General features: G+C 41.0%; 2 protein-coding genes across 8 annotated transcripts in view; one reads left to right on the top strand and one right to left on the bottom strand.

Annotated features, from left to right (window-relative positions):
* The window catches only part of LOC139570995 (echinoderm microtubule-associated protein-like 6), an 86,887-nt gene extending 81,007 nt beyond the window's left edge, over positions 1 to 5,880 (top strand). For both annotated transcript variants that reach the window (XM_071393421.1, XM_071393419.1), the window contains one exon: positions 1,046 to 5,880. In XM_071393421.1, coding sequence (XP_071249522.1) covers positions 1,046 to 1,070 — 25 coding nt within the window. In that variant the 3' untranslated portion in view covers positions 1,071 to 5,880. The remainder of the gene's footprint in view (positions 1 to 1,045) is intronic.
* The window catches only part of LOC139570996 (reticulon-1-A-like), a 27,973-nt gene continuing 14,794 nt past the window's right edge, over positions 5,377 to 18,555 (bottom strand). For 5 of the 6 annotated variants that reach the window (XM_071393422.1, XM_071393423.1, XM_071393424.1 and 2 more), the window contains 6 exons: positions 15,037 to 15,244; positions 11,979 to 12,117; positions 10,476 to 10,545; positions 9,663 to 9,709; positions 9,446 to 9,504; positions 5,377 to 6,278 (listed from right to left, as the gene is read on the bottom strand). In XM_071393422.1, coding sequence (XP_071249523.1) covers positions 6,233 to 6,278; positions 9,446 to 9,504; positions 9,663 to 9,709; positions 10,476 to 10,545; positions 11,979 to 12,117; positions 15,037 to 15,244 — 569 coding nt within the window. In that variant the 3' untranslated portion in view covers positions 5,377 to 6,232. Of the gene's footprint in view, positions 6,279 to 9,445; positions 9,505 to 9,662; positions 9,710 to 10,475; positions 10,546 to 11,978; positions 12,118 to 15,036; positions 15,245 to 16,701; positions 16,799 to 18,555 lie in introns of those variants that run through there. The other variant, XM_071393427.1, reaches the window with a different exon arrangement.

Below are 18,555 nucleotides of genomic sequence, written 5' to 3'. Positions count from 1 at the left end.
AGCAGGTACAAAAGTATCTATATCCACAGTAAAACTAGTCCTATATCGACGTAACCTGAAAGGCCACTCAGCAAGGAAGAAGCCACTGCTCTAAAACCGCCATGAAAAAGCCAGACTACGGTTTGCAACTGCACATGGGGACAAAGGTTGTCCTCTGGTCTGATGAAACAAAAATAGAACTGTTTGGCCATAATGATCATTGTTATGTTTGGAGGAAAAAGGGGGAGGCTTGCAAGCCGAAGCACACCATCCCAACCGTGAAGCACGGGGGCGGCAGCATCATGTTGTGGGGGTGCTTTGCTGCAGGAGGGACTGGTGCACTTCTCAAAATAGATGGCATCCTGAGGAAAGAAAAGTATGTAGATATATTGAAGCAACATCTCAAGACATTGGTTAGGAAGTTAAAGCTTGGTCGCAAATGGGTCTTCCAAATGGACAATGACCCCAAGTATACTTCTAAAGTTGTGGCAAAATGGCTTAAGGACAACAAAGTCAAGGTATTGGAGTGGCCATCACAAATCCCTGACCTCAATCCTATAGAAAATGTGTGGGCAGAACTGAAAAAGCGTGTAGGAGCAAGGAGGCCTACAAACCTGACTCAGTTACACCAGCTCTGTCAGGAGGAATGGGCCAAAATTCACCCAACTTATTGTGGGAAGCTTGTGGAAGGCTACCCAAAACGTTTGACCCAAGTTAAACAATTTAAAGGCAATGCTACCAAATACTAATGGAGTGCATGTAAACTTATGACCCACTGGGAATGTGATGAAATAAATCATTCTCTCTACTATTATTCTGACATTTCACATTCTTAAAATAAAGTGGTGATCCTAACTGACCTAAAACAGGGAATTTTTACTAGGATTAAATGTCAGGAATTGTGAAACTGAATTTAAATGTATTTGGCTAAGGTGTATGTAAACTTCCGACTTCAACTGTAGATACTCTACAATGAGTAGTTGCATTAAAAACTGATTTCAGACAGGTCTGATTCAGTTATGATTTTTTGTTTGACTGATTGCTGTATTGTCTCCCTCTTTTTCAGTGTCTTTGTGTGGAAATGCCTATAAACCAGAGTCTTTTCTCCACAACCATGCATTCAGACTCCTTAGCCTAACGCAGTAAGTCTTGGATTCTGACAAGAATGCAGCCAGGATCCCAACGCCTCAAGTGTCTGGCTACGGTCAATCTTTTGCCTGACATGCTGCAACTATGTCTCCCCATCCACCTGTGGGGGAGAATGGGGTGCAATACGCTAATCACTGTACTATTAATTCAAGTCTAAGCATTAGGCAGAGCAGGTAGCTCCTTTTCTAACAGGAAATTACTTTGAAGCAGATTTTTTGCCACTAGAAAATGGTGGATTTTCTGTCCAAACAAGAAATTACCATTTGTGTTTACATTCTCATCTGCTTGTAATGAAGGACACATGAAAACAGGTTGCCACGCCAGCTATTGATTTATATGTAAACCATTGATAATGGCTGGGATTCAATCCGATTGCGTATTGTCGACAAGGGGGCTTTTAAAGGCAATGTTCCCGCGCTTGCGGAGATTTCATTCACAGTAAACGCTGCAGATGTCAGCTCAAGCTGAAATTACCTTTAAAGCCTCAAGTCTAAACTCTGTCTAAGCCGGGGATAGCATATGGAATTGTTTTAATATGGTAATACCAAGGATTATTTAGCTATTAGATTTTTAATTTTAAGACCCATTAAGGTATCCAAACAATATATACAAAAATTGGATGAAACATTGAATTTGGCATTACTGCTATTTGCCAACAGAAACACATTTAATAATGTGAACAACAAATAGTCCCCAAAAAATCTAAAGGAAGATTGTTTTGAAGTGTCTGCCCAAAATCTGAGACATAAAGATCAGTAAACAATATATACACTGCTCAAAAAAATTAAGGGAACACTAAAATAACACATCCTAGATCTGAATGAATGAAACATTCTTATTAAATACTTTTTTCTTTACATAGTTGAATGTGCTGACAACAAAATCACAGAAAAATGATCAATGGAAATCAAATTTATCAACCCATGGAGGTCTGGATTTGGAGTCACACTCAAAATTAAAGTGGAAAACAACACTACAGGCTGATCCAATTTTGATGTAATGTCCTTAAAACAAGTCAAAATGAGGCTCAGTAGTGTGTGTGTGTGTGTGTGGCCTCCACGTGCCTGTATGACCTCCCTACAACGCCTGGGCATGCTCCTGATGAGGTGGCGGATGGTCTCCTGAGGGATCTCCTCCCAGACCTGGACTAAAGCATCCGCCAACTCCTGGACAGTCTGTGGTGCAACGTGGCGTTGGTGGATGGAGCGAGACATGTTGTCCCAGATATGCTCAATTGGATTCAGGTCTGGGGAACGGGCGGGCCAGTCCATAGCATCAATGCCTTCCTCTTGCAGGAACTGCTGACACACTCCAGCCACATGAGGTCTAGCATGGTCTTGCATTAGAAAGAACCCAGGGCCAACCGCACCGGCATATGGTCTCACAAGGGGTCTGAGGATCTCATCTCGGTACCTAATGGCAGTCAGGCTACCTCTGGCGAGCACATGGAGGGCTGTGCGGCCCCCCAAAGAAATGCCACCCCACACCATGACTGACCCACCGCCAAACCGGTCATGCTGGAGGATGTTGCAGGCAGCAGAACGTTCTCCACGGCGTCTCCAGACTCTGTCACATCTGTCACATGTGCTCAGTGTGAACCTGCTTTCATCTGTGAAGAGCACAGGGCGCCAGTGGCGACATTGCCAATCTTGGTGTTCTCTGGCAAATGCCAAACGTCCTGCACGGTGTTGGGCTGTAAGCACAACCCCCACCTGTGGACGTCGGGCCCTCATACCACCCTCATGGAGTCTGTTTCTGACCGTTTGAGCAGACACATGCACATTTGTGGCCTGCTGGAGGTCATTTTGCAGGGCTCTGGCAGTGCTCCTCCTTGCACAAAGGCAGAGGTAGCGGTCCTGCTGCTGGGTTGTTGCCCTCCTACGGCCTCCTCCACGTCTCCTGATGTACTGGCCTGTCTCCTGGTAGCGCCTCCATGCTCTGGACACTACGCTGACAGACACAGCAAACCTTCTTGCCACAGCTCGCATTGATGTGCCATCCTGGATGACTACCTGAGCCACTTGTGTGGGTTGTAGACTCCGTCTCATGCTACCACTAGAGTGAAAGCACCGCCAGCATTCAAAAGTGACCAAAACATCAGCCAGGAAGCATAGGAACTGGTCTGTGGTCACCACCTGCAGAACCACTCCTTTATTGGGGGTGTCTTGCTAATTGCCTATAATTTCCACCTTTTGTCTATTCCATTTGCACAACAGCATGTGAAATTTATTGTCAATCAGTGTTGCTTCCTGAGTGGACAGTTTGATTTCACAGAAGTGTGATTGACTTGGAGTTACATTGTGTTGTTTAAGTGTTCCCTTTATTTTTTTGAGCAGTGTATATATATATATATTTTTTTTTTTACATGTATTTATCCCCGTTAGTTTAGTGCCTAAAATATCTCTATATACTTCCATTAATTTTTGTAACTGGTACCGGGATCCTTCAGACGAGTCTTGTGAGCGTCCTAAAGCAAAATGGAGAAAACCATCCTTTGTCTCAACTTTCAATAGAGTGGTCATAATAGTTTGTAGGTTAAACCGTTCGGACGCTAGACATTTTCGGGATGTCTCATGGTCTGACAAAACACCGCTCTAGCTCTGCGACCTTTCACCACAGATGCGGAAGGGCGATATCGGCGGATGCGGTGGATTGAGACGCAACGAATGCAAAAAAACATCTAGTTTAAACAGACGGATTTTGATGGGGATTTTTTTTATGTTAGTAAGAATTTCCAGTGTGCGGAAATTGTAGGCTTAGGGTTAAATTCTGCATTGTCAACAGCGCTTCAAGAATTGAATCCCAGCCAATGTAGAGCAAAAAAAAATGTTTTCCCATAATGTATTTGAAAGAGCCTTTTCCATTGTTGAACATTATCAAACTTAAGTGCCTTTATGAATATTTCTACTGGTCTTATTTTTTTGCAATTTCAGTTGAAATAATTTTATATGTCTGGTGCTATTAGATTGTAAAGTTTTACTCATTCAATATGCAGAAAAGGGCATTGCTTTGCTGCTGTTTAAGTTAATGCATAAACATCCAAAGTATGATGACATGTAATATAGTATGTTAATAGCTCTAATGAAAATATAAAATGTTACTCAGTGATCTGACGTTCAATTTTCAGCTTGTGAACGTCAAATGGCATTGAGCATTCTTATTGTCAAAATGTTACTTACACTTTGTGGAATATCTTGGTGAAATGTTTTTCCATGTAACCATAGTGAAAAGAATGTTCAGATCTAATACACTGAAGAATACTGTTTTAATCAAGATTCACTTCCAGTAAGGGATTTCAGTGGAACTTCAATGGGTGGCTTTAAGGTGAAGTGAAATTAGACAGTCTAGGAGTGACCTGTCACACCAAAGCCAACTATGCAGTCTTACTCAAGCCCTGGTCATCTTTCCATTCTTCTGTGTTCGTCTGCTGTTGAACTCTTTGCCTCACCTTGCTGTATTTAGTCAGTCAATCTCACTAACGTTTAGCTAGTAGTGTGGCAGCAATATCTCTATATTGCTACTATGTGCATTCTTTAAAGTATGGATTCCTGTTCCCATTTGTCATTTCATTTTTGTACAAGACTGATTGTCTAGATATTGTTTCATATTATTTGTATCATATTGTAAATTACTAAAATATGCTCAAATGCATGAATTTATTTTTTAATCAAAATTACATCTTTGTAGAGTGAGGCAAGATTATTGTATGAATGATAATCATGGTTGTTTTATACCAATTTATTGTAAGTGATGGTGTGCCAACATAGATGTACAAATGTTACGTATATGAAAAGATTAAATGACTGTATACAAAAATCGTAATCATTTGTCCAATGAAAGTTGAATAATTAGACCTCAAATGGTTAGAAGGGGGTATCACTCAAAAGGCATTTTGAGCTTCTCTGCCCCCAGTTGAGAACTTTCGGTGGTGGTTCAGACTTAGTCCGTGCATTCATCTTAAAGGTAAAATGACGAAGTCACTGAATAAGACCATCCGCTAAAATGTAATTTCAGACTAGGTTGAGACAATGACAATTCATTATGTACTAACATCCTACATGCTAGTTAGAAAAGCATTAGTATACTGTAAATTCCTATTCAACAAAAAAGGTTGACATCCAAGCATTTAAAACATGCCCTGGATAGGGTTGTGTTCAGGCAGAGCTATAGTTTCTGCAAGTGTTTGCTTTTTAACTTTTCTATACCCTCCATCTTGCCTACTGAGAAATAAACACAGTAATTCATCTAGAAGCTTTATTGTAATTGTTTATATTTCACAATGCATTCCACAAACAGAAGAGTACATTACAATTGTATTAAGTAACATTCACAATTACTTGCATAAACAATGCTTGAAGTTAGTTACATAATTTTGCAGCTTTAGATAGGGTCCACAGACAGTTTCATTTTTTTCATCTTAAAAGTTGTTTGTAAACGTGTTAGAGTTTAACTAGGCAGCTGCATGAGTTGAAATGATCATTAAATGCTCTAATTTTTTAAAGTTCTAAATGTTTCTAACTAGAAATACTCAGAAGCATGAAGTGCTATGGAATAGCGCCCTGCTGGTATTAGACCATCGCCAAGCACAATGACACATCGTGTCAAGCACACTCAAGAGACACTGAAGAGATCTAGAAGCTTTGTGAAACTACAGTCAATCAATAAAACAGTAAAATCACAAACACCACTAACTTAATCAAAAAAAAAAAACTCAGGTTTCCAAAGTTCTCCCTCTTACAAAAAAAAGAGAAAGACATAGCAATTCCAATTGTCTGAGCACTTCGTCGAAGAACAAATGAACCAGCCCATGGAACACAATTTCCTTTCAACATCCATCACTGGTCATGACCAAGTGCAAGATTAAAATATATATTTTTTTAACATATTCCAACTAGCATTTTGAGCCAGATTGCATGGTATAGTCAAATTAGTTAATCAAAAGGTGGCAATACTTGAGCTATAGAATACTGATAATCCAGGGTGTTTCAGGGAACACAAGGAATTCTGAAAATAATAGTGCTGCATACCACCTTAAACACACCACCCCCGCCCAGTGCCTCCCACCCTCTTAAAGGACTTCAGGGACTGACCGGCATTTCTTTCTTCAGTCAGCCTTCACACGCTTCAGTCCAGGGACTTTGGCCTGGACCCTGAAAGTGGATAGAAGCACAAAGCTTTAGTTAAACCATGTTGATATGCTTAAAAAAAAACACTAAAATGAAAGAGCTCATTCTGAGTAAAACACCCTTCTACAAACACCTCAATTCAACATAGGGCCTACTTTATCATACAAGGGTCAATTATGTAGGCAGGAGTGCAGACGTGTGAAAATAACGTACGACGACATCACCAATAGTTTAAAAAAACGTAATAATACAAATCCAGCCAAAGGTTCCTAGAAGATATTACAAAGTACATAAAAACAAATATAAAGTGGCTATGTGTTTGGGTAATTAAATTCTGGTTCTGAATGAAAAGTCATTCTGAATACAAGGGGTGGGTTCTTCCTGTATGCATGTTGTGTAAATTATTTATAATACAATTGAATTCTTGCAGAACCTTTTAATGGTAAAATTATGCAATACGTGTCTGATAAAAATGTGAATAAAATGATTTAAATCAGTGGTATAACAGAGGGATTTCATTAATTTGTCATCAATTGGAGATTCACATTTTTTCAAAACTATTAGATAATTTCCTTGCTTTGTTGGCACAGGATTTTAAACGATCAAGTCGGATTAGTCTGCTATACAGCGCATTCGGCATTCGGCAGTATTGAGACCCCTTCCCCACATTGTTAGTCTAAAATGGATTCAATTAATGTTTCCTTAATCTACACACAATACATAATGACAAAGCAAAAAGTTAGAAAATTTAGCTAATTTACTTTTATATAACACCTTTACATAAGTATTCAGACCCTTTGCCATGAGACTGGAAATTGAGCTTTAGTGCATCCTGTTTCAATTCTAGCCATGCCCCAAACGTTCCCTGTGCCTGCACCACTTACTCATTGCTAGCTCTAGCCTGTCCTGAGGAACCACTGCACTCACTGGGAGTCTGGGCTACGTCACCACTTATTAAAAGAAAAAAATATATATATTTTTTTTTTATGTTTACCCCCTTTTTTTCTCCCACATTTCGTGGTATCCAATTGGTAGTAGTTACAGTCTTGTCTCATCGCTGCAACTCCCGTACGGACTCGGGAGGCGAAGGCCGAGTGTAATGCGTCCTCCGAAACACAACCCAACCTAGCCGCACTGCTTCTTGACGCAATGCACATCCAACCCGGAAGCCAGCCACACCAATGTGTCGGAGGAAACACCGTACACCTGGCGACCTGGTCAGCGTGTACTGCGCCAGGCCCGCCACAGGAGTCGCAAGTGCGCGACGAGACAAGGATATCCCTCCTGGCCAAACCCTCCCTAACCCAGACGACGCTGGGCCAATTGTGCATCGCCCCATGGGCCTCCCGGTCGCGGCTGGCTGCGACGGAGCCTGGGCTTGAACCCAGAATCTCTGGCGGCACAGCTAGCACTGCAGTGCCTTAGACCACTTTACAATGCAAAAAGATACCAGTAGTACCTTGCTTGAAATCATAATGCAAAATATTGTCAATTTCGAAGCGGATCGTCACCAAAAATGAATTAACTTAGTCTATCCCGCCTCATCTCTCCCAGTCAAGATATTTCCTCGAGCGGTGTGTGTAAATGTCATGGGTCTTAAAGACACAGCGTACACATTTATAAAAAGACTAATGCTATTCTACGCAAATGTTTAGTATAATAAAATAAGTCCCAAACGGAAGGGAAACATTGTCACCCCATGGAAATCAGCCAAAACAAGCTAAATAACTCAATGCATGCACATCCTATTGAATATACATTCACCTGTATTGTGAATATGCCTAGGCTAGATTAATTTACCCAGTTTATCAATAGAGATTTACCATTCAAATAAATCATTGTTATATAGGTTGATTTTAATGTATGCATTAATTAATACATTATACAATCAATTTGGCAAAAAACTATTGAACTTTAAAAAGGCCTCTCTGGATCACGTGCCATTGTGACTTTGGCTAGTATGCCTTTTTTTGACGTAGTATCGGGGTGACGTTGAATTGAACAGTATAAAATATCTGAATGATGAAAGACCCATTGAAATCACTTAGAATGTATACGTTGCCACCCTAGGCTCATTAACTATTCAAAGCAAATTCATAACCAATTATTCCAAAACATAAAATACTGTCAAATTTGAAAACTAGGTAGATATGTCAAATAAGCTTTTTCATTTCTGTATTTTTCTGATGGCCAGAGAGACATTGGAACTTAACAGTTCATGCCAAACACTGTCCCATTCCCAACACATGCACGATGTATACAAAAGTTGTGGACACCCCTTCAGATGTGGATTTGACTGTCAGGAGGAGGGATAATGGTCTGGGGCTGTTTTTCATGGTTCGGGCTCCCGAGGTCCATACCTCGCTTTTTGGTACCCTTCCCCAGATTTGTGCCTCAACACAATGCTGTCTCGGCGCTCTACGGACGACCTCATGACTCATGGTTTTTGCTCTGACATGCAATGTCACCTGTGGGACCATATATAGACAGGTGTGTGCGCTCATTACCAAATCATGCCCAATCAATTGAATCTACCACAGGTGGACTCCAATCAAGTTGTAGAAACATCAATGATGATCAATGGAAACAGGATGTGCCTGAGCTTAATTTCAAGTCATTTATTATTAATTTTCAAAAATATCTGAACCTGTTTTCGGTTTGTCATTATGGTGTGTAGATTGATGAGGGATTTTTTTTCATCCATTTTAGAATAAAGCTGTAACGTAACAAAATGTGGAAAAAGGGAAGGGGTCTGAATACTTTCCGAATGCACTGTACTTTTGAATTTGTTATATATTTTACCTTTATTTAACTAGGCAGGTCAGTTAAGAACAAATTCTTATTTTCAATGACTGCCTAGGAACAGTGGGTTAACTGCCTTGTTCAGGGGCAGAACAGATTTTTACCTTGTCAGCTCGGGATTCGATCTCACAACCTTTCGGTTACTAGTCCAACGCTCTAACCACTAGGCTACCTGCCGCCCACGAATATTTGGAAGATGCATCTCTCATTACATCACTGCCAAGATATTTCAATTTCATCCACCACAATTTACTTTTCAACAGCTTTTTAGGACTGCAATTGACCTGGTTGTTCAAAGAGTTTTTTGGATACCTACTTCCTATACATTTTTTTCTTTGCATTACAACACTGCCAAGTTAGTCACATTTTGTCAACTAGTATTTACTTACGTTGCAATAATGTCTTTGACCTGCTTGTTGGCCATCCCCACATAATGGTCAATCTGTACCTAAAATACACAAAACAAAAGTAATTCTAGTGAAAAGCGTAGGTTAAATTAAACTTTAAACTTCCACTTCACTTTGAAGTCAATTTATCAACATTTCAGTAGAGGTGTGAAAGTTCTAACATATTTTTCATACATTATCAGCAAATAACAGCTCATACCTTGTACTTCTCATAGATGATGGGGAAACTGAACAGTCCAACCAGACCTGGAGAGAGGGGGAGAGGGTTGACACCTCTGTCAGTCAGCCACTATGTCTGTATACAGACCAGAGTATGCGAGCAGAGCACCCAATTTGACTGGAGCGAAATTCCCAAAGGCTGGAGGGTCTGCCTTCTCGCATGCTCCAATTTCGCTCACGTCACGAGGTCAGGGTAACCCGGCCCAGCATGCATTTGTAGTCTACTTGTGTGCTGCTAAAGCCCCTTGCTTTACCTGCTGTCAGAGTTAGCTAAATATTTTAATAAAGAAACTGATAAAACACGTGCTAAATCAAGGTGACTTACAAAGATAAGGACCAAGAGGGAGTGCACTGATGTAGTGTCCTCAACTAAAGAAGAATTGTGGAATCTGGAAAGACACGTATCCCAAAAGCATGATTGTGTACTTACTATGTGCACATGCTAACAGGGAACAAAGTGGGTCGGTGTGTGTCATGGTAGCAAAGTATTTATAAACTAAGTCTGATCTTAAACGTTCATTTTTTTTCTACTATCTATACAATAGGCCATAATTGATAAGCCCAATATGCCTGGCATACTCCCACATTCAAGGAGCTTTTTGTTTTGATTGGGTTATTGCCTAAACCTAAGCCTGCCCATTACAACAACAAAAATATGTATATATATATATATATATATTTTAAACTGCAACTCTGCCCAGCCAGGCAAGAGTGGAAGTGAAGTGTCAAAAATGTCACAAAAAGCCTTTATGCTTAAGTTTCCAATGATCAACTTTTTCAAAAAGTATCTTACCTAGAATAAGGAGGTCGAGTCCGTTGAACAAGGCACCAACATAGGTGAGAATCCACATCAACACAGCAAACTGGATGAGAGAAGAATGACAGGTTTTATTTCCGTCTGTTCAGAACACTAGGCCTATTCATGGGTTGCATGTTGTCACAATATTGTTGTGAACATTCGTTTTAAGACCAGCTGACCATACTACTCAAGTCTCAATTGGTGCCGATTAAGATTATCTGAAGTGCATTACTGTGGCTTGGAAACACGATGACATTTCAAAATGTAGGCAAATAATTAGTAAGACAAGCTTCTGTAATCATCGTGATGTCTCCAGAGACTTTAGATGCAGTACAACTTCAGCTAAGATTGAGGGGAGAGCGCCGACATTCTACCTAGATAATGTTGGCATTGTTAGCCATTTCTGATGAGCTCTGCTAGCGCATGGTAACATTGCCATCTCTATCGTAAACTTAACGACATCATGATGGCAAAGTTGTTTTCTACTAATTAGTCTACTTTAGCAATGTCAACGTATTTACAGACCATTCGCGTAGATTTGACGAAGTCATAAGCCGCTGTTCTGAAAGACTTGGCATTAACCATCTGTCAGACATCAATATGCTGAGGCATCTGTAGAACGCTGAGAACTATGGCAACCGAGTGACAGAGGTGCAAAGCCGTTCTATGACAATTTCACTCAAAATGTTGCATATTCCTTCCTACGGAGCTTAGGTATGTTCACATGTTAGGCACTCCGCAGTTGTAATCCAGGATCACATGCATCCTTATACAGTGATATCCAAGGTAGACAGACAATTATCAATTAGTAAAGAAACAGAATCTGACCTGGAATCAAAATATCAACAACCGTTTATAGCCTTGTCCCAAATGTATAAATAAGGCAATGGTGGTGCCTTATTTGGTATATTTACGACATTTGGCAGAAATTCACCAGGTCACCATTTCACTCTGCCCACAGGGCACAGACTAAATAGATAATACTGTTGATGAATCTTAATAATCCTAAATCAATGTAGCTGATGGCTCTTGAATGGGCAGAGGTCTAATTTACTGTACCCTCTAACAAAAGAGGCCAGGCTAGAACCACAGAGGGAGGGGAGAGAGGGGCCAGGGCATGCAGGGAGGAGGGGTCTGGAGTGGCCTTAGCAGTAGACAGGGCAGGGGTTGAACTGGAAGGTGTTGACAGACATGTAGAAACTTCATAACTCTCAACAGCTGCTCTTCTCTACAAGGCTGTTTCCCCCTTAAGACAATGAGGGTCACCTACTTCTGCCTGACTGTACATGGACAAAATGAAAGGAAAAGCTCAAACTTTTTACATGTGAACGCAACCATAGAATTAAGGGAAAATGTTTTCAGTAGCTATTAGGGGGTTGAACCTGAACATTCCCGTAAGGTTAACAGTCAAATTCCCCCTAGACTGAGTAATAGCAAGCACCATATTTCCATGCAGGAGGTTAGCCTACATGCTTAAATCTTCATTTGCATTCTTACCTTGAGGGAATCCACCAGGTCTTCAACAAGAAAGAGGCGACGCAGCTCTATGACTGTTGTGTTGAACCGTGTCAGAGCACAGTCGCTGTACTTATGGACAGTTTCCTCTGACAGACCCACATCCTGATCCAGGTACAGCCTGCAACACCACAAAACATGAGCTGGGCCTATGTATATTGCAAGACAAATCCTGAATCTAAACAAGGCGTGTTATCATTCAACAATGGAGTTAACCCACATATGTATAAACTGTTGTCATGGCTGTCCTGTGAGGATCCAAATAGATCAGCGTTGCAATGAACAATTCCAACCAGACCCTTTCAGCCACATAAGGGGGGGGTGGGGGGTTAACACCTCACACCCTGTTGTAAATCAAGGAGAACTTTCAGCATCTCCCTCTCCAATTTTCACCACAGGAAAGAGCCTGTTACAGACCTTTTCCAGAGGAAACTAACACATTCTAAAGCGAATACTGGAACAATATTTCTAACAAAGAACGTGGGGAATGGTCAGAGGCGATCTGGAGAACACTGGTGACGTTTCAGTTATTTTGTGATGTCATTAAAATTGTTAAAGGAAATACTGTAACTTGAAAAGTATACACTGAAGTGTCCATCTTGTGTTGTGCATGAAATATGAAGTGTGTTTGTTGAGGGACATGATTTTAGGAGCCATAGAGTTCTACATCAACTTTGCAGTGACTAGCCACACCCATGAGTGAGGTCAGAGAACGTGTCAGCCTGACAGACCCGGCCTTTTGAATAAACTGTATAAAATGGGTTAAGAATTTACACATCAGACCAGAGAGACGTGGCGCTGCAGCTCACATTTAAAGTGGTTGGAACTCAATCTCAACACAAGGTAGAGACGATAGTTACCTCCTGGACAATCACTGGTACGGCTGATTAGCTATCCTCAGTAAAGTATCTAGAAAAGCACATTTAAGTGAAACCATTCCATTACTGTGTTCAAATCATCGTATTACACTACTCTCATCACCCCATTGGAACTATCTTCAAAGAAACATCTTCCAGAGCGAATGGAAGTAGAATAAAATCTGTAGTTCTGTTCAGGATTACCCGACAAGTCACCGGATATCGGACGACTGCAGAGGAGAACAGTAGAAGACTGGTGGGGACCCCTTTCGCACAATCAGAGCCTTACAAGCGAAGAGGTCCAACATCGTTTCCAAGGCCCTGTCTACCGAGAGAAACCAAGGATTTTCACGTAAATACATTCATGATTTCTTACTCCAAGCGGGTGGCGTTGTGTGCAAAGTATAAGTGAGAGTAGTTTCTAAATGTAACAATGTTAAATGTCTGTCCCTCTCGACCTCCATGTCTTTTGTAACAAGCAGCCATTTTGTTGTCAGTCTGCTAGGGACACGTTTCTAATGGATTAAATGTGTATGTTTATCCTGTGTTACCATTTAGTTCGTAAATAATTAAACCAATTTGTGTAGTACTGAATCATAAGGCTGAGGTTTTTGCAGATGCAAGGTTACGACTGTTCAGAATGATGATATGATACGAGGTTATGATTAATAAGTTAACTGTTTATGGATGTGATAGGTAAAGACCTTTAGAGTTGATTCGGGAGAGTGTAACTCTTTAGAGCCGCTCCCGTGGTGCCCCAAATCCTAATGAGTTAATTGTTAAATTATTAATTTAACTGGGTAACAATTAAACATAGTTGATTAGATAAGTCATCAGATTAATGAAAGTAAAGTCACGACACTATTATAATCAAGGCTCATCCTAAACTACTGCTGTACACCTCTTTTCTATTAATATAGTGTCCATAATGTCTACACACCATCATATACATTACAGACTGACATTGCTTGTTCTAATATTTATATTCTTTTTTTATTTGCATGTATTGTTATTACTGCACTGTTAGAGCTAGGAACATAAGTGTTTCGCCATACCTGCAACATCGGCAAAATGTGTACACAACAAATAATTAAATTGTTTCTTAGTGTCGAGGTTATTCACAAAACATGGGCGAGGGCTCTACAATACCCTCTGAAGCCTACAGGTTGTCGAGGAGAGTGGATGGCCTTTTTGCACTTCAGATTGATTTCTTAGAAAGCAAAGCCAAGAACCCCGCTTGACCGGCTTAGTTATGATTTTCTGAGCACCAGTCACATTCCCTGTAATCTTAAACCAAGATAATTCAATGTTAATGAGTGGTTAGTGAGAATTCATAAGGCTTTAAGCCACTGCCAGGAATGGGGATAACCAGAGTAGCAGCTCTATGTGCGACAGAGTCACAATGTTTACTCAAATAAGAGACATGTCCCTTTCTCCCTCCTTGGCTGGGAATACATCTACTTCTGCAACCCAATCGTCTAATCAGGCCAATATTTTACTCCAACTATAAATTAGCCAGTAGCTGGATAATCATGTTCAAATTGCATGATTCATAAAACATGTGTAGTTTCAATTCAGTCATTTATCTTCAATTCAATTCCTGAAGTGACTAAATGGAATAATCCCAAAAAAGATGCACTCTTCAGGAACACTGCCTTGGAACAGTGATCACTGCCACTAGCAGTTTAAAGTATCTGTACTTCACTATTTATATTTGACATCTTTTACTTCACCACATTCCTAAAGAAAATAATGTGCCTTTTACTCCATACATTTTCCCTGACACCCAAAAGTACTTCCTACATTTTGAATGCCTTATTGGACAGGAAAATAGTCCAATTCACACACTTTCAGCAAGAGCAGACCACTGGTCATCCATACCGCCTCTGATTTGGTAGACTCACTAAACAAACGATAATTTGTAAATAATGTTTTAATGTTTGAGTGTGCCCTTGACTCAAAAGAAAGAAAATTGTGCCGTTTGGTTTGACATTTATACTTTTGCAATTACATTTTACTTTGGATGAAGTATATTTAAACCCAAATACTTTCATAATTTTACTCAAGTAGTACTTTACTTGGTGACTGTCACATAACTCATTTTCTATTCAGGTATATTTACTTTTACTCAAGTATGACAATTGGGTACTTTTTCCACCACTGATGTTAAGTGGGTTACTAACTTGAATGGGTGCCCTTCATCAGACTTCTGGATGGCCTGCAGGATCCCCTTGTATATCCTGAAGCAAATGGTGACGGAGAGGAGCGCCAGAGCGATGTAGGACGAGACGCTGACGATGCTGCAAAGTGTCAGGGAGAGCAGCAGAGAGAGGCCAGCGCCAAACACCACGCCAGAAGTCTTGACATCACGCCAGTACAGGAGCTCTACCACTACAGGAGAGAGAGAACAGGGTCAGATAGGACACAAAAACAAGAGATTATGGTGGTGATGTGGGGGTGGAATGAGAAGGGGTAAATCTATGAAAAAGTTAACGATTTAATTTGCTTAATTATTTGTCTGCAGATAATTAGCTACTAGCCACACTACTTCACTAAAACGGGAATCCCTGGTGTTCCCTACAGCTGACATGTTTCGTTTACTGTTGGAATACCAGTATACCACTGCAGGTAATGCACCTAGGTCCAGGTCCATTCATAGCCATGGCACAGGCCTAAAACCTGTTCATTTTTAAGATCGTTAGCCAACCCCCAGCCGGTCACACAGACAGCTAGGGGCAGGACAGACCCATGCTTGTGTTTCACCAGCAATTCCTAGCACGTCAGTGTACAATATTAGATGTGAGACATCCATTTCCTACTGGCAGACGCATTTCAAAACGTAGGCTAGCCAGCAAGCGGGCATTGCTCGAGTATTCAATGTGCAATGACTTGGCAGGCTACCAGATTTCAAATTGCTTAACAAGTAATGAATGAGCTTATAGTTGAAAACCAACATTTTACAGGTTTCTGCCAAATAGATAATCGTATCAAGCGATTCATACCAAAGCAACGACTGATGCATTATTGTGATTGATGATCATATAGTTAAGTAAAATGCCTAAAGGCACCGCAGGAGCAGAATCAAAAGCATAAGCAGTTTCAGCCAGCCTAGGGACACACTTCACTGTCAAATCACAAGAATGCTTCTCGTGAGGAATCATGTCAGACCCTTTATGGACCACGCTCGTGGGGTGTCTTTTTAGGCGGTGACGCTAAGCTTTTAATTTCTCCCAAACGCCAATGTTGGCTTAACTGGATAGCTCGGCTACATCGCGTTTAAATATAGGTAGTTCGCCAGCATATTAGCCAGTTACTAATAGCTAGCCCCAACATTTGCGTCACCAGGACCCTTTGTTTAAAATGTTGCTAGCAATAATAGCTAACGTGCAACCGTGAAGGAGGTGGGGTCGTCCTTTCAGTCTGTCTACGGTACATATGGTAAGCATGAACTAGCATGTGTGGGAACTAAAAATAGCCCAGGCATATCAACTGCGCTAATCTCATCATATAGCTAGCTAATAACATGCCATGTTTTAATAATGTCCTTCCGTATACATCTCCTTCATGTAAACACTTTAATATCCACGGGGGTAGATGGATAAACAGGAAAATGACTGAATCGTACATGAGTCTGACGCCATGTAGTTCTCAGCGTAGCCCCATCACGATAAAATGTCTAGTTTGACCTAGCTGGGCCTCTGCATAGCGCCATGCACAGCTCAATTCCTACCCATTCGCCTCACACCGTAACGTCGGTAAGGCAAATTGGTTAATTCAAAGACGATACAATCGAATATAAATGTGATATGTAAAGGCAGCATCGTACACATGAGAATGACAGCACTTACCCCGTTCGGCATCCATCTTGAGCCTCCTAGCATCCAGCACTTAACTAGCTCAGCTGCGCGAAAGGGTGTTCACTTCCTGCTAGGTACATTTAAGATCCACTCAATATGCGCAGCGCCTCAGCCCTTTCTAATTATGTTTAAGTTTCAATACGTGCCCAATGCAAATATGAGAATGAGCTTTTCTACTATTCGTGGGAAGACTGGTAGAGCTTTGTAGTAATAGTCATTTGGTTTCAAAACGGAATGAAAATATTGGAAATGGGGGAGTAGGTGGTGTGGAAAATGTTAAAGTCATAACGTTAACTGCAAATGTTGACCAGCTTAACCAATATAACACAACAGTGCATCATTATGACTGACAACTGGTCAAATCTAAAATCAGGAGTTTATTACAAAGACACTTTAATAAATATCAATTCCAACAAATGTAAACTGACCACCACAGGCAATTTGCAATGTATTGGAAGCCTTTCATACAGCCATGTGAAGGTGTAGGTCAATATTTAACCAATACAATTGTCTGGTAGTGAGTTCATAGCCTTAATGCCCTAGCCAGAAAGAGTCCTCTTCAAACTCATACATCAGAACACATGTCGGATGGAAGTCCATGCATCATATCATGTCCAGTTAAAATAATCTAACAATATGCTTACCTGTTAAAACTAATTATGGGGCACGCCAGAAAACATCCTACTTCATCATCATTGCCCAGCTATACACTTTTTTTGGGCCCCTTTAGTGTTATGTCACTGCCATCTGCCCCTCATCCTTTAATGTTTTAATACATAATGTTACAGACTAATTTAGACAATCTCTCAGCCCAATACTGCTTAGTCACTGGAGTGACTCAGGCTGGTAGTCTACTACACCCATACCCTATCCAAGTGCCGGTCATGCTCAACGGAGCGCTCAGCCAGATGGTAGTTGCTGAAATGGATGACATACCATTTAGTCAAATAGAGTTGACAGGGGCCCTTTAAGCACAATGCCATTTGTTGCAATGTGTGCCAATTGCCATGCTGCATCCCAGAATGATGCAACGGCAGTAGCACACATGACAAAAATCAGCAGGATGTGCCAGCAGTGCCATTGGTTGCCTGAGCCTCACAATGTCCCGTCTGAGCTGAAAGCAGATGGCTACAACTGGGCCTGGAAAACACCAGAAGACCCTCTTCTGCCATAAGCCACATGGCTCCTCTGGTGCTTGCCATATAGGCTCAGTGTGAATCCATACATACACACATTTGTAATTTAGCAGACACGCTTATCCAGAACGACTTATAGGAGCAATTAGGGTTAAGTGCCTTACTAAAGGGCAGAGATTTTTCACCTAGTCAACTCAGGGATACAAACCAGCGACCTTTCGATTACTTGCCCAACGCTCTTAACCACTATGCACACACTGAACAATGGACTTATACACCTTTATAAAGCCTAGTCAGCAGACTGTAGGGCTGAAGGTAGGTCCTGCATTCAGCAGAATTTGTCACAGGGGTTAGAGACCCCTGGTGCACCGGACCAGGCAGTCGTGAGTCAACTCCAGGCAGCATGGAATCATTAGACATCTATTACACTTGTCACTTTAGCCCAACACCCCTCCCACCATGCACCTTTGGACAGACTTCCTCCTGTCAGTGCTACCCTTACCAAAGTTTCTGCTAGGATAGTGTATTACACATTAGAAATCCAGAGAAACTTTTAGATTTTTTTGTGTGGCATTAACAGTTCCACTGGTTACCAACAATCTTATTAATTTACGGATGGCTACACATTCAGAGCAAATGGCATGCATGGCTGGATGGGACAAGCAATATCAAAACAACCCACTCAACTACCAGAGTGATTACCAATTAC

The sequence above is a fragment of the Salvelinus alpinus genome, chromosome 3 (genome assembly GCF_045679555.1).
Source record: "Salvelinus alpinus chromosome 3, SLU_Salpinus.1, whole genome shotgun sequence".
Classification (NCBI taxonomy): Eukaryota; Metazoa; Chordata; class Actinopteri; order Salmoniformes; family Salmonidae; genus Salvelinus; species Salvelinus alpinus.
The sequence above is the reverse complement of the archived record's forward strand: the minus strand, read 5'-3'. Positions and strand labels throughout refer to the sequence as shown.